At 38.1% G+C, this 25,264-nt stretch overlaps 1 protein-coding gene and 1 long non-coding RNA gene across 2 annotated transcripts; one reads left to right on the top strand and one right to left on the bottom strand.

Annotated features, from left to right (window-relative positions):
• Positions 1-307: 307 nt before the first annotated feature.
• LOC134676578 (V-type proton ATPase subunit S1-like) lies at positions 308-24,985 on the bottom strand. The gene is made up of 6 exons (XM_063534969.1): positions 24,469-24,985; positions 23,646-23,789; positions 20,481-20,639; positions 5,512-5,660; positions 4,159-4,297; positions 308-465 (listed from the first exon to the last, which is right to left on the bottom strand). Exons 1-6 carry the CDS (start codon positions 24,983-24,985, stop codon positions 308-310), a joined length of 1,266 nt encoding a protein of 421 aa, XP_063391039.1.
• On the top strand, positions 10,660-13,440 carry LOC134676135 (uncharacterized). Its single transcript, XR_010099878.1, has 2 exons — positions 10,660-11,063; positions 11,682-13,440. It is a non-coding gene; the product is annotated as an uncharacterized LOC134676135 (long non-coding RNA).
• Positions 24,986-25,264: the final 279 nt, after the last annotated feature.

Below are 25,264 nucleotides of genomic sequence, written 5' to 3'. Positions count from 1 at the left end.
GAGGCTTGGTTAAGGTCGTCCATGCGTTAGTTTTTAGCGCAGTTAAAGTACTGTGACGCACAGGTGCGTCATGTACCACTACAGCTACACAATTAAAGCTGAGCAAGTATGACAAGAGGCTTCTGGTTAGTGTCATCTATACGGTCGTTGCTAGCGCAAGCCTATAATATTACAACGCACATATGCGTTATGTGGCACTACAGCTACGTCACTTCAGCTGAACCTATACAACCAGAGGCTTTTGGTTTTGATTGTTCACACAGCACTATGACGCATATGTGCGTCACGTGGCACTACAGCTACGCAACTAAAACTGAGCAACTATAACGAGAGGCTTCTGGGTAGGGTCGTCCATGCGGTCGTTGCTCTTGCAGTCGTACAGTACGGTGATGCCGACGAACGTGATGCTTATAACCAAGAACGCCACGAACAGACCAGCTAGAATGTGACAGTTGAAATTGGTACCTGGGGACAATAGAATGATGCTAGAACACAGAAAAAATAATAGTACTCGGTACACAAGATTCACTCTCTAACAAAACGCGACTGTTACGATTAGGGCAGATTTGACCGCTAGGTGGCGACAGCGCCACGCGCGGCTTATGGCTAGCCGCCAAAATTGGCGTGGTACGGATGTACTTGTAGCTACCTGTTGCAAAGCGATGAAATCGCGGAGTGAGCCATGCCCGGCTAGAAGAAGAAAGTAAGCAAGCACAAGAGTAATGATTATCCCATCAAAAACATTTCATGTAAAAATATGCAAGTCTCGCAATGCAATTCTTCTATTGCAAAAAAGTTTTGAGATGTAATGTGAAACCAAGTCGGTTATTTATGTCAGTGCCAGGGGGTTTTAAAACCGTATCATAATCAAAATGGCCTGGTGGAAAAGAAATGAAAGGTTTGCGACTGTAGGTGACAATGTCTGCTTTTTAGGGTTCCGTACCCAAAGGGTAAAACGGGACTCTATTACTAAGACTCCGCTGTCCGTCCATCTGTCACCAGGCCCCTATTTCACCAACGTGACAGGTGACACCCATCCAAGTACTGACCATGCCCCACATTGCTTAATTTTGGTCAAAAATCACGTTTGTCGTATGGGAGCCCCATTTAAATCTTTATTTTATTCTGTTTTTTTGTATTTGTTGTTATAGCGGCAACAGAAATACATCATCTGTGAAAATTTCAACTGACGGACGGACGGACGGACAGCGAAGTCTTAGTAATAGGGTCCCGTTTACCCTTTGGGTACGGAACCCTAAAAAACGAACGAGACATATAGCAACGACAGGAATAGTGGAAACACTTGCAGTGGTTACACTGTGTGCATTGCAGCAACATCAAAAAGGTGCCGAGTCAGCTATACGCTTCGCTCTTTCGAGCGAGGTACCATGTTCTAATAAAACATGGTCTTCTCTTCCCAGAGTGACACAAGCCTACGTCACAATAACATGGCCGCTATATACACGGTGTAACATGAGGAAACCGAATAATTTTAACCACGCATTTCTGAGTTCAAAAGAAGTAAAAAATTTAATTTGAGTTTAGGTCAATTTCGCCAAAAAATTTTTTTTTTTGTTTTTTTTTATTTTTGAATGTATGTACAAACATAAAAAATAAATGTTATTGGTAAACTTATCACTTAAAATTGATTTTTACATTTTTTTTCGTAGAACCTACTTTTTGCTAAGTGTTACTTGTCACTTTTTGACATCTATCAATAAGGATATTTAGAATATATACGTCCCATACCAGCAATATCACCATCAAAAAGGCCTTTTACACTATGTAACAATAAAAACTTATTTTTTTTTTTTTAATTAATAATATCTCTGAAACTAGGCGAATATCAAAAAAGTTTATAGGACATTTTTGTCTTTAAATATGATCAGGAATACGCTGTTAAAATTATTCGGTTTACTCATGTTACACCGTGTATAATGCTGTCGCATATTATCATATAGCGGTGTCGAATGATGACGTAGGCTTGTGTCAGTCACATGACCACGAAAACCAAGAGAGTACCAGGCGGAGTATATTATTATACCATGCGAGGATTGCGAGGCACTGATACTCTGCCGGTACCCAGGCCCCAATTTCACATCGGTGACAGGTGCGGCGAATTGTAAAATCACTGTTGCTTGTAGCGATGCTACATATTTGCCTAGGATAAATACATACTTTTCCATACAAGATAACCGGTACAACATGACTGTCGCATTTCCAACAAAATAACATACACCACAGTGTGACACTTAGGTAAAACCGTAACGTACCTTCTTGGCCGCAGGTTGATTAACATATCCTGCCTCCTGGCTAACTGGTTTCGAAGAAACAAGTCCAAAGAGTATGCCACTTGAACGGAACTTGTCACCCAGATTGTGCAGAGGTTGCTGGACCAAACCTGGCTTCACGTATATCAAAGTGATCCTCGTGACCCATCCTAACTGCCCAAGTAGGTCACATCCTAATTTAATTCGTATTTTAGAATCATTTTCGGAATTTTTATGAAACATAAATGACGATTTTGACGGTGTCAATGGGTTGAAATCTTTGACAGGACAACTGTCAGAAAATAAATTATGCGTTTAGTTACCGCTTCGGAAGAAAGGTATTCTGAATGAAACAAGGTAGAAAACGTACGATAAAAATATAATTATTAGTAATAATTATTAACCACTTAAAATATTACAAGTATTAATGAGCATTGATATTTTTCGAGAGTCATTTGATTTGGAAAAGGTTTAAGTTGGTTTGACGTTTGATGCGTCGATATGGATCGAAACGGAGGGCTGGGGTATTTTGGAATTGGTGATGGATGTGTCAGTTGGAATTGGGGCTCGCTAGCATTTATACAGCTCCTAATTGAATATCGAAATAAACCGCCTCGCCCCCTTCCGCCGCCTGCCCTGGCCGGTGGAAGATTGGGATATATGTAAAGTGCGCCGTGTGTGTGTGTGTTGTGCGCGAAAAGGGCGTAGCCCACCGAGTGCTTTCCGTGCCACCGGCGAGCGCAAGCATGGCCGACGGCCGTGTCTCTCCAAGCGTCGTTGCGCGCTCCCTGATGTGCTGAGCGTCGTGGGGACGCTGGTTTCCACCGCAGGGCGCAGTTTGCAGCCCGGCGAACCCGAGGTGCTTCACACAGGCCTCCCCTTCACCTGCGTGGCCTGTCGACTCCGAGGCGCGTCATGTTGGCGCCACCATCAAGCCGTAGGGCACGGCCTTGACCCGCGAGCCGTGTGTCGGACAGCCTTGCCGCGGTCCGACGATCCCAAGGTATCATCGCGCGGGTCCTTCTTGTGGAACTTCCGAGCGCCGCGGGTTGTTCTCGCCCGGGCTTGCCAAAGCCGGAGCTTGAGGAACGCCCGCCGCCCACCGTCAGCGATCCGCCTGCTGCGTTAAATACCAGCGGGCCTGTGGATGATCTACGTTCGGTACCCGTGAGTGCACTAGACTTTTATCCCAGGTTTTGGCCAAAACCCCGCGTCTCGTCCGTCTCGCGATCGTAGATTAAGGTTTACTATAGTGTCACCCCATAACCGCCGACGGTTCATAGAAACCGATTGTATTTTGAGCAGCGCCCGCCCTAAAGCGGAGTGCATTGTAAGTAGTTAGCGAAGTATATTAAATTGCATGACAGATATTTGGCTGTGTCTTTTCAACACTCTACCAAGTCTCCCCGTTAATCAGGTTAGAATAACAAGAGGACCCTTGTACTCCAATAGTCCAACGTTTGACGGCAGATCTTATCCGAGGCACTATTTCTGTTAATTATTAGAATCGATTAAAGGCATCATTTTTCCTGCCTCACATCCTACCTAGCTTGAGATTACAATAATATATAGTATAACCACATTATTATACACTACATGCTGACGTCACAGGCATCCATGGGCTACGATTACCACTTACCATCGGGCGGGCCGTATTCCTGTTTGCCACCATCATTGTATTATTTAAAAAAACTTTATTATATCGGAAAAAAACAGATATTTCTCCTGCGATGGTGGCAAACAGGAATACGGCCCGCCCGATGGTAAGCGGTAACCGTAGCCCATGGATGCCTGTGACGTCAGCAACAGTGATTTTACAATTCGTCGCACCTGTCACGTTGGTGAAACAGGGGCCAGATCACGTGGTGAGTGTGTTTTACATAGTTACCGCAGCTCTGAGTGTTGGTGAAGCTCGTCTTGTCTGATCCACCATCTGCAGGTGGTGGTGGTGGTGGTGGTTGTGGTTCACCACCATCTTCTGGCTCTTGTAACTTTAGGTAACTCGAGTTGATTTGCAGAGGCTCCACCTGTAAATCGTATTTTATCGTTTTTTATGATTTAGTAGGCAAACGAGCAGCCGAACCGGTCATACGGCGCATGACGCACATATGCGTCACATACCTGATACTTGGATATGGTGACATAGCTCTTGTCCCTTGAGTTGCCTATAATGAGAGGCTGAAAATAAAAGTAGGACCAGTCGTGACACATGACGCATATATGCGTCACATACCTGATACTTGGATATGGTGACGAAGCTCTTGTCCCTCGAGTTGCCTATAATGAGAGGCTCAAAATAAAAGTAGGTCCAGTCGTAACACATGACGCACATATGCGTCACATACCTGATACTTGGATATGGTGACAAAGCTCTTGTCCCTCGAGTTGCCTATAATGAGAGGCTCAAAATAAAAGTAGAACCAGTCGTGACACATGACGCACATATGCGTCACATACCTGATACTTGGATATGGTGACGTAGCTCTTGTCCCTGGAGTTGCCTATAATGAGAGGCTCAAAATAAAAGTAGGACCAGTCGTGACACATGACGCACATATGCGTCACATACCTGATACTTGGATATGGTGACATAGCTCTTGTCCCTGGAGTTTCCTATGATGAGAGGCTCAAATTAAAAGTAGGCCCAGTCGTAACACATGACGCACATATGCGTCACATACCTGATACTTGGATATGGTGACGTACCTCTTCTCCCTAGAGTTGCCTATAATGAGAGGTTCAAAATAAAATTAGGTCCAGTCGTAACACATGACGCACATATGCGTCACATACCTGATACTTGGATATGGTGACATAACTCTTGTCCCTCGAGTTGCCTATAATGAGAGGCTCAAAATAAAAGTAGGACCAGTCTTAACACATGACGCACATATGCGTCACATACCTGATACTTGGATATGGTGACGTAGCTCTTGTCCCTAGAGTTGCCTATAATGAGAGGCTCAAAATAAAAGTAGGACCAATCGTAACACATGACGCACATATGCGTCACATACCTGATACTTGGATATGGTGACGAAGCTCTTGTCCCTCGAGTTGCCTATAATGAGAGGCTCAAAATAAAAGTAGGTCCAGTCGTAACACATGACGCACATATGCGTCACATACCTGATACTTGGATATGGTGACGTAGCTCTTGTCCCTCGAGTTGCCTATAATGAGAGGCTCAAAATAAAAGTAGGACCAGTCGTGACACATGACGCACATATGCGTCACATACCTGATACTTGGATATGGTGACATAGCTCTTGTCCCTCGAGTTGCCTATAATGAGAGGCTCGGAACAGAAGTAGGACCAGTCGTACGGCGCGCCGACGCCCATGGGCGTTCGTCCGACCTCCTCGCCGTCCTCCAATAGGACAACGCTGTCTGTAAATAGCAAAGAGAATAGAGTGTATAGAGGCTTATTGTCATAGTAAACTTTGTAGCCACGGTAAATTCACTGACATCTTTCGACACTATTAAAATTAAAAATTAAAATTAATATTTTAAATGGTAATTAACTTTAATTAATTAATTTAATCATATTTTATTATGTAACTTTAATGTATGAACTAAATAGTGGATATTAGTCATATTCCTTATGGGAATATAGTTCAGAGCCGGAAACCGCTACCAACTTTTAGTATGTTGTTGGGCATGGCATTGGGTCTCCAAAACTGCCGGGAGACAGCGGCGCCGGCCATCTACTTCAGCGGAATGACGTCATCAAAATGACTCCCGTTTCGTTGGGAATATTGCATATTGTACCCAAACTATGCATGGCACATAATTGTGTGGGGTATTTAATGAAAGCCAGTTAAATATGCTATATTTCATTTATACAGTGTGTATCAAAATATTCAGCCGTTTAAGAGCCATTTGCAAAAGAATCAAAATGATGTAAAAAAAATTCAATTATTTGGGTTTTACAACCAAACCAAAAGTCGGACGTTAAAGCAATGTACTACAAAATTAAAGACGACGTCTTCTTCATACATTAAAGTTGATATCCTCGGAGTAAATATCTATGGAGCGGCCATTAACAGGCGTTCCCCTCTGCAAAAAGATCGCGGCCGCCGGTCAAGGAGGTTATATAAAACTAGTTGCCACACGTCATACGCCATTCAGCAAACGTCAGTCTAAGCGGAATGATAGGAGCCGAAAATGCCGAATTGCAGCATTTTCTCATGCAAAATGAGATCGGAAACGTCTAGTCTACAAAAAGAACACGTTTCTTATCATATTTAAGTACTATTACATCTAAATATTATCAAATAGTGCATTAATTTTGCAAATAACTAAAAAACATTGTCAATCTGACAGTGATACCAGTGATATGAAATTAGATCTAATTTAGGGTAATTCTAAAGAAGACTTTCTAAATATGAATTAGGTACGAGTAGAATTTCTAATAGGAAATATTATGCGAAACTCTGCGTAGGGGGCGCGACTACCACAATTCATCACAATCTGGTGGTCCGCCGCGGAACAATAAAATTTAAATTTCGTTATCTAACCTCTCTATCACTATTGCATATTTGAGCGATAAAATGAAAAGAGAAAATTTACTAGCTAGCTTAGTGTTACACTCTGGCGGCAGAACATTGCAGTAATATGCCCTATTTGCTATGCTTTTTGTTATATAATTTATGTAACACATTATTTTCATATAACACCTTAGTTTCATATCAACCTAATCTATTTAATCAAATTAATAGATCTATAAGAATAAAGAAAAGGGGGACGGGGGATCAAAAAGTAGTCGAAACCATCTCGCGTGATTTGTGCACAACCCCTAAATAACGTAAAATTACCGATAGACTATTTTTTGAAAATTAATTTTTCCTTTAGTTTCTACATATAGCTGGTCAAGCAGATCTTGTCAGTAGAAAAAGGCGGCAAATTTGAAAAATGTAGGCGGGAAGGGATATCGTCCTATAGAAAATTAGAATTTCGCGCCTTTTTTACTGACAAGATTTGCTTGACCAGCTATATATTTTTATTTAACATGTCAAATATATTATTAATTTAAGGTATTTACGGCTGTCACTTTCCATAAATAGGCACTTTTAATTTATTACTCTGGTATCACCGTACCAATATTAGTGATGGGACACCATAAAAACCAAAATCGGTAAAATCGATATAAACATAATGAATAATATACAGATGGTCATGATGACTAGTGACCACCAGCCATATCGTGCTAACTTCAAGGTGTGATATTCCTAAGCAAATCATGAAACGCCGGCATGTCATGATCTGACTAGTGACAACCAGCCATACCGTTCAAACCTCAACATTTAGGCATATTGAATAAGTAGGATGTCCTAAATTTTAGCAAATGATAACCATTGAAATGGCTTGACATCCTACTTATAGTACGTGTTTGGGTAGCGTATGATTTTAGTACCTACCTAGTATCTACGCATTCTGCTCCAAATGCCACATAGAATGCAGCACTAGCAGTGGCAAAAAATGCAAAAGGCAGATTATTAAATGGCGGCGTTTCATGATATGCCTAGGAATATCTCGATATGCCCGATTTAACGATCTACCGCCGATATATATTAGGGTGGAGCGAAATTATTTTTTTTGGATTTTGGATTTCTAATAGTGATAAAAAGTTGCCTTTAGGGTTTAAGATAAGAAGTTATTATGACGACTTTACTATTAAAAGGGAGTAAGTGCCTCCGCAAGGTCAATGAACTTTTGTATGAAAATTTTTTGTCCTGTATATAGCACCAACTTTGTTTAAGGATTATTTGGACTGAAAATGACAAATTTAGGTTTTTTACTTATTAATTATTCTTTTTTATTTAAAGTTATTATTTTAGGTGAATAAAAAGTTCAATCAGACATTCACCTCTATAGTAATTATTGATTATACCAGTAGTCAAATATGGGCGATATCCACTGCAATGACGTATATTTGAAATATAGTAAAATTGACCAAGTAGTGGTAAAAAAGTATGTTTTATGTCTTCATTATATCAGCGATGAAAGTGAATCCATGCTATTGCAAAATATAAATACCAATTTGACGAAATTCCTGCGAATTCCAGTTTTCTATCTGATGATTAAGTGGAGGAGGGATATATATCGCTTTGGCCTTAAATATTGATTATAATATTATAAATAGGTACACAATTATATTGTTTCTGAATTATTTATCAAAGTTGATTATTTTTGTTTCAGAAGACACTTAGTTTGTCGTTGTATATAACTTAAATTGTAATTAATCACGTTTAATATCTTGTCGTCCTGAAGTGGGTTATACGGTGAGAAGAGTGTAGTCTTCAAATATATTGCAAAACTTTTTATGGACTCAAAATAAAAGAAAAAACTCTTTTAACACCTAAATGTATTCCAATACATATTTATCTAAAGTAAGAACCCTTTAAAAAAAAAGGAAAACAATATTTAACACATACATATGAGAGTAAAAGTTGCTTGCACTCACGTAGTGTTGGTGGTTTCTTCTTAGGTATTTGAAACCATTTATTATGGTTTATTTAACTGGGAAATGGATAATATCGAAGAAGGAAAACATATTTTTATGATATACAATAATCAATACATACATATCATGTTTTATTTTTTTATTTCGGTTATTTTCACTTTAGCGATGTTGATGCTGCCCGTAATGGATTTTCAAGGCCCATTTCATCAAGCAATATATTTTTTTTATAATTGGTACTTATATTTTTAATCCATATTTGTTTACTTAGGTGCTTACAATAACTGTATAATTAAATATTTAGGCAGGAAATAAAGCTTTATATCATTTTTGATGGTTACACACGTGTCACGTTTTTCCACTTCTTTAAATATTTTGAAGGTGATGCGGAGGCACAAGATGACGTCATAAAAAAATATAAAAAAATCACACAATATACTCTCACCATAAGACAACTTTTCCGCACTATTAGAATTGAATTTACGAAAAAAAATTTTTTTCCATACAAGCGCGCTCCACCCTAATATATATACTAATTATCCCCTACTCAATATCCCTTAAATGACATCCTATGGCCGCGTTCCATCTCTGTCATCATGCAGATCTGCATGCTCGATAGTATATTGCATTGCTTTCAGAAGTAAACCAACATGTAAAATATTAACTAATGAACTGATAATAAAAAATCATTCTATTAGCGGAAGCAGTTATAAAGTTGACCCAAAAATTTTTTATTAAGCTATGAGCTTCATCACATATGTTCCTTGAGTAATTCTAAGCATTTCAAGCCTGGGAGGCAATAAGAAATGTGTGTCTACTCGGATTTGTAATGGATTCAAACTTTCAATCCCTTTTTAACCCTGTTAGGGGATGAATTTTACAAAACGCTGAAATTACTTTTCCTGTCTTTTAATAATATCCCCAAATACAAAGATTCAAGTCCCGCGTTCGAAAAATTTTTTGATATCCATACAAACTTTCAACCCCTTTTTCACCACCTTAGGGGATGAATTTTCAAAAACGCTGAAATTAGTTTTCTTTTATTTTAATAATATATCGTTTTACGAAGTTTCAAATTCCTAGCTTAAAATAAAACTTAAACCCCATACAAACTTTCATCCCCTTTTTAACCCTCTTAGGGGTTGAATTTCTCAAAATTGCTTCTCATCTCTTGTACACTTTATAAATGTAGTCTAGTGTGCAAATTTCAACTTTCTATCTTTTGTAGTTTCGGCTCCGGGTAGCAAAAATCTCCAACCAAATTTTTCACCTTTTTACGTTTTTCTTGTAAAATTACTATGAAACTGAAAAAAACAAATATCAGCAATGAATTCTACGTCTTTGGTTTATACGAAAATGATACCAAACTTGCCCTAGTATCCACCAAGATCAGAATAGATTTTTTTTAAAGATGACCGGTGGCGGCCCTCTTTGTACCCCACCCTCCCCCCCACTCTAGGCTAGAAATGCTTAGAATTACTCAAATATCAGATGTGATGAAGCTCATAGCTTAATAAAATTTTTTTGGGTCATGTATGGCAGCGTTACATAACTGACTCCAGTATATATCAGCTTGCAAGATTGGCCCTAAACAAATTGACACACTATTAGAAATAACATCTAAACAATACAAAAATTGAAAGTTAGTAAAATGCTGGTACAAAGACATGATATTGTATTATTATTATAATTGATAAAAGCATCGACAATATTATTATTACGCTGCACAAACTTCTTCATGATAATTATTTACTTGTAGTAGGCGTAATATCATTCAGCCTCTGGCCATGTTAAGTATTCAGAGTACCTAAAATTTTAAAATTTCTCAACGAGAATTCAAAATTTTGTATCAGATTTCTGAACGCATAGTCGCGCCCCCGCGCGCGCGCCGCTTCTGTCGCCCTCATTGACGTTTTTCATGCAGCCGCGGCCATTACGTCCTATTAAAATAAAAAAGTATTTATATCAAATAAAGGACGAAATATGTAAAGAAGAAAATAAAATAGTATATCTTATTTACCAATATTGCGGAATAGAAGAAAAAATAAGAAGATTGGAGAAGATTCAAGAGCATACGCGTTCAAATCCAAATACGGCGTCCTTTCGTTGGAAAAGGCCCAGACGCGTTACATACCGATCGATGGATCATGGTCTTCAACCTATTCTAGGTCTGCAATTCTGCATCATCTAGATCCCTATCTCCGCCAGCGGCGTAGAGAAGTAGATATCGCTCGGTATCCAGATGTAAGCCTCGCTCTCCAATAGTGCCAGCATTCGGTTAATTATTTAATACACATAATATTCCGAAAAGGAACATTAATTATAATCAGGTAAAAAATATGATTTGTTTAAGTTATTTTTATCTGGTGTTAGTGCTGTGCGTTGGAGTGTTATAACTAGCCAACTGGTTGCTGACTGTACTTGGTTATGATGTGCATATGCATTCTGTAGCGCTATTCTCTGTTTCTAACTGCATAAAATGGCTGTGCTAATCATTTTGGAGTGTTAATCTAGACATCTCTGTTTGATATTCGCACTTGGCAACTTTGGCGTACTACACTAGGTGCGTTCACTGCCAATAGCCAGGGGATATTGTCACATATTCCTTGCCAACAACACTGAGACATTGCTCATTTCCTACCTGATAATAGGGTGCATTATAAGCCACCTACAAGTCTTGCTAGATAAACTTACCTACTGGGTTTTGTGGCGTGTTAGACTAGACACCGCTCTTAACCTAATGAGTTAATCATGTGGTATGCCAGATTAGGCCGTCTCTTGATATATACTCATCTTCAAGTAGGTGAAATTAAGAAGGTACTTACTTATTCTAATGTCAGCAAGCGAAGAATTAAGCGAGCAAACCTTGACATTGTCGGAGGGACGCACCAGAATTTTGGATATTATAGGAAAAATCCTTATAGGATAGTGTTGTTGTTTGATTACAGATAAATAATTAAGAACATTATAAAAGAAGTATGACCCGGACAAGATTACAAAAAACTACTCTGCGCTGTAAGAAATTATTGGTCCTCCAAAGATGAACCCACAGACTTAACCTACAGCTGGCGAGATTCTTGCCAGTGGGGAACGAGGCTAAGTATTGAAATGGTACAAAATAAAGTTTCCTGTTCTCTGACTGTGATGATTTAGCTCTCAAAAATTGTGTACTGTACCAGCTATAAGAAGGTATTGTCACTTCTAAGTGATTCTGTCCATTTTTTGAAATTAAATACTGAATCATAATAAATGGCATAAGAGGTTTATTAAATCTTTTAAACATGCTGTTGACAAGTGATGTTTTAAGAAAATCTAGCAGAAGAAGTTTAAACTCCGGCAGCCCAGCCCGTAAGCCTGGCACTTTAAACTTCAAAGGCTCAAATACCAATCATATTTTCTAACGTATGATTTGCTGTTGTATTTGTTTCATACAATAAAGTATTTATTAAACATAACAATATACAAAAACCCCTGGTCAAAAGCAAGGAAGAGGAAGCAGAGCAAGACTTTCCTCTCTGCAGTCACAATGTGGTCGCCACAGTGGTCGCACACAGCGACATCACAACAGCCTGTGTTCATTTAGAACAAATTCTTAAAAGCTGTGGTTTACTTAATTGTATGTACCTAACCTACCTTTTTTCACATATAAGGATTTTGTCCGGTCTATCTCATACAAAGTTCCTTTTTTATCTGTGCCAACACCTACAAGTATTCCGAAATATGATCACTTCTGTGAAATTGATAGTCGAATACTAGAAAAATATGTGACTGAGGTATATACTGTGTGTACAAATATATGCCTATGATGACCTTATAAAATCATGTTCACTTTATAGGTACCTATAGGCAAGATCCATATATTAATATATAAGCACATTTAGGTAGTGCAACTGAGCGGTTTTAAGTTAACAAGATATTAAAATTGCCAGAAACTAAGAACACAAAATTGTTAAATGAGCACTAGCTCCAAGATGTTTTACTTGATTTCTTGAATGTAGAAAACATATCTGTTTCATGTGGAAAGATGAGATTTCAGTTTTTAGTCTTAACATACCTAGACTATTAAACTAGATATCTCTCTAGCTAGATATATGTGCCAGACCTTTTATGAAGTGTTTAAGATCACATACACACACAGACTGTTTAGATGATAGATATATCTATTGTTGATACTCCTTATAACAAATGTTATACTATGTAGGTACTTATACAGGACACACTTAATTTTAGTCTTGGTACCATTACCTATGTGGAGTTATAATCAAATGGAACTAGCTTCTTAGTACCTCAGAAAGCTGGCTACTATATAGATTTATTTCTTTACCTACTAGGGAAAAAATTCAAAGTTAATCAAAAGATAAAGCCCTTTATAAATTGGTACATTGCTAATATAAATTGGTTGTTTGTATAGTTATAGGATAAGTTTGGCTATCTGTATGTTTACACAAACGCTTTAAGGGTTAAAGAGCTGAAAAGACAAAAATACATACTTAAGTATACTAAATTCAATATATTTTAAGGAAACCTAGTGTGACATTTTTTGGTGGCTCATTAAAATAAAGATTTATAAATATACTTTCTGCAGATATTTACTTACTTACAGTAATAGTTTATTGACACGCTGGGGCGGCAGATTAGAATGAGTTAGCTGTTGGATTATGGAAGGAGTCAAAAAGAATATATATTACATTAAATTTGTTCAGCTTATGGTGGTCTTTTATGTTTAAAGACTTTCTTTCCGGTTTAACAGATTGTGAGATGCTTCTGAGAGCACAGCTTGACAACACAGCTATCGCAATTATTTATGAACTGAATAGGTGAAATTAAATCCTGTATTTTTATGGCTAGGAACATTTTGCAGTGGTGCGAAAAAAGACATTACAATATTCTACTTAAATGATATATTTGTGCTATAAAGCTATTAAGTGATAACTGGGGATTTTAGAGTTAATACAAAGTTTTAATACAAATTTGAAATGTCTTGCAACATTTTGCAACTTCATATACCTATCGAGTTATTGGTAGCCGTGCAGACGAAATATGTGAACGCTATACATATATCCTGGTGAAGTAACCCAGATGTTTTTTCTACATAAGTAGATGCTTTCACGTTTTCATGCATATAAAAATTATTTTATCTATGCTTTTCTTTAATTTGAAATGAAATCTAAGGTATTAAAGTTATAGGAAAACCAGAAGGCACGGTCACTGAAACTACTCAGTTTAACAAAATATTTATGAGTATATGTTACATATAATTGTAAAGAGTAGAGCCCCAGCTCTCAATTAAATAAACTTATTCTATTAACCGATTTCAAGTTTCAACATGGTTATCCCAGTGTTATCCGGGGAGTGTCATCAGCCATCTCTGAACGAGCAGGGAAGAGGAGGAGGAGACAGGAGGAACTTCTGATTGGTGAGGCCAACAGTATGGTGTAATCCCTTGCGCCCAACACCGTCAAGCAACATGATGCCTAAACACTTGAAATACTGGTGTATATTTTGTGAAAATAATTACATTATTTTATGGTATCTGTTCCAGAAGTGCTTGCCGTTTTAATAGCATTACTTATGCTAGGTATAGAAGTGTAATTTTCTGTAAATCTGTTCTTGGGTTTTTATTGGGGAATAGGCTCTCCTCAAATGATACAATTGAACATTTTAGGAAGAACGTTTTTTAGATTACACCCACCTCAACATTAAAGTGTGAGCTGATACCTTAATCAGTCTTAAATTACTTATCAACAATGTCACCAACTAATGAAAATATTTCATTAGGTACAGACAGAAAAAGTAAAAAATTACTTTATTTCTTTTATTAGCCATTGTGATTATACGCAACGTGCAAACCCTCAAATTGATAAAATATGAAACTTTATTCTGATTTTTGATAAAGACCTTTATGGGCTTTATAAATTACAGTAACCTTTGCTACCTTCAAAATTAATTTTTCAAGATAAAACTAAATTGAAATTGAGTAAGGTTGCTTAAGCTAAACATTGGTTAGCTATATATAAATGAATGATAATATTCGTGATGGTAGATTATAAAATTGTTAGTGATTATATATTATTGCCTTCAAAAACCTCATGCAAAATTGCATGTTAACTCCTAATTTCTATAAGTACCTACTACATCTCAAGCAATAAAATTCTATGTCTATTTCAAAGAAAAAATCTCTTCCTAAACGATTTGTAGATGGACTAAGTCCTACTCTTAAAAAATAGTGGTGTTGATATTTTTTAATCCCACCACTCATTTAACCCATTATGCGCAGCCTGACAAGGCTGCTCAGGCTGACAAGCAGAAAAATCGTTTAGGAGTTACAAAAACATTACACTTCTAATAATTTTGCTCAATTTCATAATCATAGTTCCATCTAATTCTAATAATTATATAAAGATATATCCTACTATCTAATTAATGAGAAAATAAGTGTTACCAAAGGTTGTAAGCAGCAACACACTATCAAGAGTTGCTTATAGTTGTTGAATTCGTTAAAAATTGCATCTCATGCTAACATTTGATTTCTTTGATAGTCCTATAATAATTGAGTTTTAAGTGGTACTTGGTGCTATTAATGAAATACCTATTAATAAGAAACAAATTAATTTTGTTTCAATTATCATATGACAGGCAGTTTGATGAAATAATGATCTCTATATCTATAATGATCACTAGATCTCTAAATAATGTTGTTAACTAAATATACATATATACTGAAAATAGTTGATGATAACTAAAAAGGTACCTACTTTAAAAATTAAATCATAAATCATTGATTTCATTATTGTAAGTAATACAAAGCCAAAACAAACTTTGAATACTTATCTCTAAACATCTACAAGTAAATAATTATCATGAAGAAGTTTGTGCAGCGTAATAATAATTGGAAATTAAACGAACTTACCTGTAAGTGAAGTTCTATTTCAATTATATTAGCTGCACAAACTTCGAAATGATAATCCCTCCCGCCCAGTACCCGCGTTGTCCTGAGACAACCAGGGATTTTAATAGTGAAAAATCCCTGTCAAAGTTTAAGATAATATTGGCTTTGCTGAGTTGCGGGCCAAGCTGTCATATCAGTTGGCATATTCACTGCCAGCGCGAGCTACGAGCGAAGCTGATAATATGCGTTTTACGCTTTGTAGCGACAAGCGCCTAAGACTAGAGAACCTGCCTAGGTAGCGGGTCACTGGCAGTGAAAGTATTATGTCTTGGCTTGTTACTCTAAACTAAATGAGGGCGACAGAAGCGGCGCGCGCGCGGGGGCGCGACTATGCGTTCAGAAATCTGATACAAAATTTTGAATTCTCGTTGAGAAATTTTAAAATTTTAGGTACTCTGAATACTTAACATGGCCAGAGGCTGAATGATATTACGCCTACTACAAGTAAATAATTATCATTTCGAAGTTTGTGCAGCTAATATAATTGAAATAGAACTTCACTTACAGGTAAGTTCGTTTAATTTCCAATTATCGACGCGTCCCTCGCACTACCTAGGTTTACTTAGAACTGACGTCATCTCGTTCACGGACAGGGTTGTCTGTGTTTGTTCTTGTACTTGTGTGAATATAGTTTTTGCTAGTGTTTGATAATTTTGTCGTGTGCGTGTGTAGCGACGTATGCTAAAAATGCATTAGTGTTAACATTATTTGTGTGCGTTACCTCGTCCCCCGCGCCAAAAACGACAGAATTTTTCAGATAGAAATTAGTGCGCGTCTCTACTCCATAAATATTTACTCCGAGTTGATATCAATCAAGTCAAAATTGGGCCAAATATGTGGAAATTATGCATCAAAATGTAGATATTTGCCCATACAAATGCATTAAAGTAAAAAAAATCCAAATTGGTCATTTTCAGGATAATCCGCGTAAGCTTCTAGTCTGTTATTAGCAATATGACCTGGGTCCTAAAACTGCCGGGAGACCATCTTTATTGTCCCCCAGTCACGAATAATGACGTCATACAAATAATCACTGCCGAATTTCGTAAAATGTAAATTATAGCTATACTATGAGACACACATACATGTGTGTTACATGTAATGAAAGGTTATTAAATTTAGTATGATTCACCTAAACATTGTTTGTAAAAAAAATGTACGGTTTAAGAGCTAGAAACAAAGAAATACCACTTTTTATGGAAAAAGTAGATGTATATCAATTTTATAGCTAAACTAAAATCGTCAATAAAATGTTGCGTATAATATTTAAAAAACCAGTTATTTAACTATATATCACAATTTAAATTTTACATTTCCGACAAAAACTGTGGAAGTTCTGGAAAAAAAATTAAAGCGCCCCAACAATTCTACCTTAATGCGCTCATATTATGCAAAGAATAGTTCTAATCATCGAGTATTAAATGAATGAACGACAAAAAAAAACGACATTTTCGAATGGAACCATAATTAAAAAATAATAATAATTTACTTGATAAGTAAGCAAAATACTGTTTCTTTAAGTACCTAATCTCCTCCTTTCAAAGTCGGTTAAAATGTGGCTTTTGTGACCTGGGCTACAAAGACAAATAAATTGACACCTCATTTATCAAAATCAGTTCAGTTGTTTCATGTAAAAAATACATAATTATATATTTAAGCCTCGATTAGCCTTATACATACATACATACATACATCACTGACTCAGTGACCCAAAGAGGATCTTGACCTCTGACACAAAAGAGCGTCACTCTGCCCTATTCTGCGCCATTTCGCGCCAGTTGGGTATTCTTATAAAAGTGGAATCTTCAGTGGTGCAAGGGTTTCAAGGCTGAGCTGAGAAGGCTGGCAGAATTTTCCCTCTGATCCTCCGAAATACAGGTCACCCCTCTGGTCTGCTAACATCTACGGCCTGAGGGTTTCAACGTTAGATGCCAAGCCACGCCAGGCCATAATAGTAAAGGTCTAATTATTGAATTTTAATTTTTTGTCGGACTACGGCAGAATTTGCTATCTATGCGTGCATGTGTAGGTACCGTTTGCATGAAAGTACTGAACTGATTTTGATAAATTAGGTGTCAATTTATTTGTCTTTGTAGCCCAGGTCACAAAAGCTACATTTTAACCGATTTTGAAAGGAGGAGATTAGGTATTTAAAGAAACAGTATTTTGCTTACTTATCTAGTAAATTATTATTTTTTTAATTATGGTTCCATTCGAAAATGTCGTTTTCATCTATTTTATGTAATGTTGATCCATTTAATACTCGATAATTAGAACTATTCTTTGCATAATATGAGCGCATTAAGGTAGAATTGTTGGGTCGCTTTAGTTTTTGTTCCAGAACTTCCACAGTATTTCTCGGAAATGTAAAATTTAAATTGTGATATATAGTTGAATAACTGGTTTTTCAAGTATTATACGCAAATATTTTTTGACGATTTTAGTTTAGCTATAAAATTGATACATATCTATTTTTTCCATAAAAAGTGGTATTTCGTTGTTTCTAGCTCTGAAACCGTACATTTTTTTTACAAACAATGTTTAGGTGAATCATAATACATTTAATAACCTTTCATTACATGTAACACATGTGTATGTGAGACTCGTGGTATAGCTATAATTTACATTTTGCGAAATTCGGCAGTGATTATTTATATGACGTCATTATTTGTAACTGAGGAACAACAGAGATGGTCTCCCGGCAGTTTTAGAATCCAGGTCATATTGCTAATAACATACTAGAAGCTTATGCGGATTATCCTGAAAATGACCAATTTGGATTTTTTTAACTTTTATGCATTTGTATGGGCAAATATCTACATTTTGATGCATAATTTCCACATATTTGGTCCAATTTTGATTTTATTGATATCAATGTATGGCTTGAGATGTCATCTTTAATGTTGTAGTACATTGCTTTATCGTCCGACTTTTGGTTTGGTTGTAAAACCCAAATAATCGAATATATTTTTACGTAATTTTTATTTATTTGTAAATTTCTCTTAAACTGTTGCATATTTTGGTACACTTTGTATAAATAAAATAAAGTTTATTTAATTGGCTTTCATTTAATACCCCACACGTGTATGTGCTATGCATAGTTTGGGTGCAGTATGCAATATTCGCAACGAAGCGGGAGTCATTTTGATGACGTCATTCCGCTGAAGTAGATGGCCGGCGCCGCCGTCTCCCGGCAGTTTTGGAGACCCAATGCCATGCCCAACAACATACTAAAAGTTGGTAGCGGTTTCCGGCTCTGAACTATCTCTGCGACCGTTTCCCATAAGGCATGGCACTATATAGTCCCCTCGCTAGCCCAATGCGGATTGGGGACTTCACATACACCTTTTGAATTTCTTCGCAGACAGTGTAAGCCACAGACAAAACATCCTCCAGACTGAGCATAGTCGCGCTACCCTCTCTGCCACGCATACGGTAATTTTACTCCATGTTCGAGTCGAGAGTGTCTTTGTGTGACGTCCGTGTCTTTGAACGGACCAATCACGGCACGGGATTACGCTCACCTCGTCCCGCGCACCCCCGCATTTTTGGCATCATCGGCACAGAATAAATAATAGTACTAGTAGGCCAAGCAATAAGAAGTTATAGAGGGAAATGCTAGGAACACAATTTTTGACTACGTAACTTTGTTTGGACTAGTTAGGAGGTGAACATATCAAAAGTCCCCGGCCGTAACCCCGGTGCTGGGGGGTGGAGGGGGGAAAGAAGGTCTAATTTTTCGGTTTTTCACTTATATCTTGGAAACTTTGCGTCTTAGCGACATGACTACTAAGACAAACCAAAAGCTGATAAAATTAGTTACAAGTTTTATCCAGTCAAGTTTTTCGATATCATGAATAGTTTATGAGATACCCGCTCTTGAAAGTTTCCAAGATATCAATGAAAAACCGAAAAATTCGACCTTCTTACCCCCCTCTACCCCCCAGCACCGGGGCTACAGCCGGGGACTTTTGATATGTTCACCTCCTAACTAGTCCAAACAAAGTTACGGAGTCATAAATTGTGTTCCTAGCATTTCCCTCTACAATGTTTTTTGAGCATTCATTTCCTGACCTATAGGTACAGAAGACTCACTCCCTAACAAAACGCGTCTGTTACGATCAGCACAGATATGGCCGCTAGGTGGCGACAGTTTAATCACGGTTCGAAAGAAGGCAGTATTTACTGTGCCTACACAATTTACTATGACATTAGGCCTCTATACACTTCCCTTTGCTGTAAATATGTGTATATTAAAAGCACTCAGATATATACTCATGCGCTGAAAGTGCTCATTACACATATTATATGAAACGGGATAAAAATTCACACGAGGATATCATAGTCCTCGAAACGTCGGAGGTAAATTTAAAACTTAATTTTACGTATGTGCCGTCGTTGTGAATTTCCACTGCTAATGCCAAAAACGCATATACGCGTCCTACCAAGCAGCCAGCCGTCCCGCAGATACTCGAAGTTGAAGTCCAGCTCGAAGTCTCCATCGTAGAACACGCGCGTCGAGGCGCGCCGGCGTGCGACCGGCGCGTGGACGCGCGAACCCCAAAATGGAGTACAAATAATAATAATAAGAATAATTCAGCCTATATACGCCCCACTGCTGGGCCCAGGCCTCCTCTCATGCGCGAGAGGGCTTGGGCTATAGTCCTCTCGCTAGCCCAATGCGGATTGGGGACTTCACATACACCTTTTGAATTTCTTTGCAGACAGTAAAAGCATTTCACTTTTGGAACCCCTATGAATAACGTATCTAGAGTTATAAAACATTAGACTATCCTACCAAGCAGCCAGCCGTCCCGCAGATACTCGAAGTTGAAGTCCAGCTCGAAGTCTCCATCGTAGAACACGCGCGTCGAGGCGCGCCGGGTCGCGAACCGGCGCGTGGACGCGCGCGGCCCGACCAGGTGCGTACGTTTCGGCCCTTCGTGGTGTACTACTTCTGCAAAAAATATTTATTTAATTATTTAACAAAAGACAATCAAAGACAAAGGGATAAGTTATAAGTTCGCCTTTGGCAGGTGTGGCTCACTCCGCGAATTCGTCGCGTCGCTACAAGTACATTTTGGAACCCCTATGATTAATTTATTTATTTAGTCTTTATTGCACAAAAGAAAATCTTATAGTACAAAAGGCGGACTTAATGCCATAAGGCATTCTCTACCAGTAGTAGCAGTAGCAGTTGCCGCGCACCGCTACGGAACGGACGCGATGTGGTTGGACTTGCACGTGTAGAAGACTCGTATTATCCATCATCATCCATCATTGTTCAGCATCCAGCATTGCCCAACGAAATCCAACGTGGCTTATATACGTACCAGAGAGCCGGATGAGCACCTGATCAGTCATCATGATTGGTGTCCGACGTGTCTCGCTTGCTAAGGCTGCAGGGACGCTTATATCTCCGAGCGGTGTCCAGCATGGGCTTGGACTTGCACGTGAGAAGACTAGTATCGCCAGAGGCCGTCCATCATCACCCAGCATTGTCCAACGTAATCCAACGTGGCCAATATACGTACCAGAGAGCCGGATGAGCGCCTAGTAGGTCACCAACATGATCGTGTCGGAGGGCGAATCCCGCTTGCTGGGGCTGGGACGCTTGTATCTTTGATCTGTGTCCAACATGGGGTTAGACTTGCACGTGTAGAAGTCTAGTATTACTCATCATCATCCATCATTGTTCACCATTATCCAGCATTGTCCAACGTAATCGAACGTGGCTAATATACGTACCAGAGAGCTGGATGAGCACACCTCATCAGTTATCAACATGATGGTGTGGCGCCACTGTGCCAGCGCCGCACTTTTCTTTATCTGTGGCAGTACCTAGATACTTAAGATAAGATAAGATAAGATAAGATAGTTCTTTATTGTACAACCGTGTTACAGAGGTATTATGCACTTAGTACATGTGAGTTTCAACGGTAACCCAACTCGGGTATACAATGGACACTTAAAACTAACTTAAAACTAGAAACCACATAACTATTATACACATACAAATATTATTCTATTCAATTCTATATCTATATGTACAGAGTAGACAGTATCATGATTCATGAAGAATATAATTCAAAGAAATCCTTGAGAGAATAGAATTCATTCTTAATAAGCCATTTTTTTAAACTACGCAAAAACTCTATGTCATCTAACATTTTTAATTCATCTGGAAGCTGATTGAAGACGCGAATGGCAGTTATATATGTGCTTTTATCGTAAGTTTTATTATTGACTAGAGGCAGTTTTAAGTTATACTTATATTGAGAGCGGAGGTTGTCGCGGAGGGAAGCTAATGTTGTAAAATAATTCTTGTTGCTCTTAAGAAATTTACAGAGTTCGTATATATATATGCCAGTTAAAGTTAGAAAACCTTTGTCCTTGAAAACATTTCTCAGTGATTGTCTGTAGTTCATACGATAGATAGTTCTTATGCACCTCTTTTGCAAAATAAATGTTGACTGCACGTCTACGGAGTTACCCCAGTATATGACACCATATGTCAATAGAGAATATATGTTTGCGTAGTACGCACTAATAACAACATCTTCAGAACACGTTTCGGATAATATAGATAATGCGTAACATTGACTGGAAATTTTGCTATTAATCTTCTCTATATGATGTTTCCAGGTCAAGTGAGGATCTATAGTTAAACCTAAAAAACTTATGTTGTCTACTTCTTCTAACAAAGTGCCTGACTCCATCACATTCAAATTTGGCGGAGATTGTTTACAGTTCCGGAACTGCATAAGTTTAGTTTTTGTTAAATTTACTTTTAAGTTTATTGATTTTAACCAACTGACGACTGTCTTTACAGTGTTACTAATATTTGTGCAAAAAGTATCGTCTATTGTTTCACCAGAGAATAAGATTGTTGCATCGTCGGCAAACATTACACATAATTCCTCAATAATATTTGGTAACTCATTGACATAAATAAGGAATAAAAGAGGCCCTAAGATACTGCCTTGAGGAACGCCCAGATTTACAGCTTTATATTCTGATTGTACTTTTTCAACAGTTTTTGAATCTATATTATAACTATCGATAATAGTCGCTTGCTTCCTGTTGGTAAAGTAGCTTTCAAATAGTTTTAACGCATTTCCGCGGATACCTAAGTGTTCTAGCTGTGATAATAAGATGGATGGGACTACGCAGTCGAACGCCCTGCTCATATCGAGGAAGAGGCTAACGCAAGGTTTTTTGTTATTAACTGCATCCCAAATATACTTGAATGTTTTAAATATTGCCAGAGAAGTGGATTTACCTCGCTGAAATCCAAATTGGTTGCTGTTTATTACGTTGTTTGCAGTGACAAAATGTGCAACTCTGCTATAGATTACTTTTTCTACAATTTTAGAAAAGGAAGGTAATAACGCAATGGGTCTGTAGTTACTAATTATGTCTTTATTTCCTTTCTTATGCAATGGTAATATCAAAGATTTTTTCAAATCATCCGGGAAGATTCCCGATTCTAAAATTAAGTTTATTATATGAACAAGAGGTTCCGCGATGTATTCAAAACAAGCTTTTATGACTGGTAGCGGTATGTTATCGTGGCCTGAACTAGTTTTGTTTTTTAATGAATTTACAATCTTTTTTAACTCGGGTATGCTTACTGCCCTTTATAATCTGTGCTCTCTGCCCTGTCAAGAACGCACGGTGCCGGCAGACATTTTGTACGCTTAGGAAAAAGCTGTATCTTTGAAGAAATACACAATTGATTCTACATACATCGGAGTTTTAATGAAAAAGCCCCTCAACGCTAGGAAGGCTAGGGCTTCCAACAATGGTGTCGGCCGACGTGTCTCGCTTGCTAAGGCTGCAGGGACGCTTATATGTCCGGTCGGTGTCCAACATGGGCTTGGACTTGCTAACAACATCGTCCATCATCGTCGAGCACTATCCAGCATTGTCCAACGTAATCCAACGTGGCTAATATACGTACCAGAGAGCCGGATGAGGGCCTGGTCGGTCACCAACATGATCGTGTCGGAGGGCGACTCCCGCTTGCTGGGGCTGGGACGCTTGTATTTCCGGTGCGGGTCCAGCATGGGGTTGGACTTGCCCGTGTAAAAGGCAATTATTGGCCCTGGAATAAAAAAAACATTGACCCTTAGAATCTAAGGGTTTGATCAAATGATCACTTATACTTGACACTGAAACAAGACTCTTTTGACAAGAGATTTTTGACAAAAAAGAATCATAAAAGCTTTTAACCTTGACACGATCTTATTCTTTTAGAATTAATTCGCGTCAAGATCATTTTGAACACCTCGCCCGCTTAGCAACTTCTGCTGCTGGCTGTAGGTATGTAAATTTTCAGCTTAAATCGAATAATGGGGTGTAATGAGGAGTACCATAGAATCGAGATAGGGTCATTGTGCTAGTTTTCCTCCACTTGACGAAATTTGAATACTAGGTATAAAAATTTGGACTTATTACAATCCTTAGGGCCCCCCCACATTTGGCGTCTTTCGTGCGTCGGCGTCTACAATTCTATGGCCGCTGCTCGACGCAACGTCGACGCAGCGTCGACGCAACTACGCAGCGACGTCATGTTCCATAGCGCTGACCAGACGCCGACAGCCGCCGACGCTCGAAAGACGCTAGATGTGGGGGGGCCCTTAATATCTAAACAATTTATCGATTTACTTAAAATTATATTCCACAAGTAGCAAATTATAAATGCAATGTATTATTTGCTAATCCGTCAAGTGGACACCGGACGGTAAACTAGCGCATTTCTTGAAAAACTCATAAAAACCTACCTTTACGCTTCGAACGAAAATTCGTGTAAGCATCCTTAATAAAATCATCATGGCGCCTCAGCATTTGTATTCTAGTTTCATTAACGAATTTACCCTCCTCAAAATGTATGTACTGATAATTCAATCTATCATTCAATCTCAAATAATTAGCAGCAGCCATAACATTATCTTTTCTCGGAGGTAAAACCTTCTCTAAAGTCCTAAAAGGCTCTATAACTCTTGGCATATATTTCGCGTTATCTTCTACAAAATTCTTATGTATATTACAGTACGGACTTCCAAGCTTATCTCTAGAAGAAATGTCTTCAACGCTAAGTTTTTCTTCAACGAAAATGAGCACGCCGTCGCCTTTGTGAATTGCGTCAAGAGCGATAGCAGCGAAATGATCGGATGACATATCCTTGAAGGGGTTCTTAGAGATGTCTGGATGCAAAACGCTCTGTGGGTCTATAAGTATAACCGGCACAGTTATGCAGGCGCAAGCTTTGATGAAGAGTAATGCTAGGACGATCGCCATTTCCACTGATTTTCACGAAAGAATGACGCGAGAATGACGGAAGATCAGTTTACTTTTTAATGTTTTTATTCAGCCGATTTTTAGGGGAAAGAAAAGAGGTTGGATAAGTTTCGATTTGGACTTTTTAGACAAAGAATAATATAACATTGGACAAAAAGAGCCATTCTTATATTTTGTAACTATTTTGTTTGTAGCGCCGTCTGCAATTCTGAACCAAAACTATTGATATCTGTATCTATAGACATAGACAAAGAGAATTTGAAATAGAGAGTTATTGTC

This window comes from Cydia fagiglandana, chromosome 24 (genome assembly GCF_963556715.1).
Source record: "Cydia fagiglandana chromosome 24, ilCydFagi1.1, whole genome shotgun sequence".
NCBI lineage: Eukaryota > Metazoa > Arthropoda > Insecta > Lepidoptera > Tortricidae > Cydia > Cydia fagiglandana.
The sequence above is the reverse complement of the archived record's forward strand: the minus strand, read 5'-3'. Positions and strand labels throughout refer to the sequence as shown.

Coding starts and splice junctions, on each gene's coding strand:
- LOC134676578 (XM_063534969.1), bottom strand. CDS start 24,985: ATGGCGATCGTCCTAGCATTACTCTTCATCAAAGCTTGCGCCTGCATA. Junction 4,298..5,511: donor TCACCATATCCAAGTATCAG/GTATGTGACGCA, acceptor TACGATTTACAG/GTGGAGCCTCTGCAAATCAA. Junction 466..4,158: donor CACCAACACTCAGAGCTGCG/GTAACTATGTAA, acceptor TATTGTCCCCAG/GTACCAATTTCAACTGTCAC.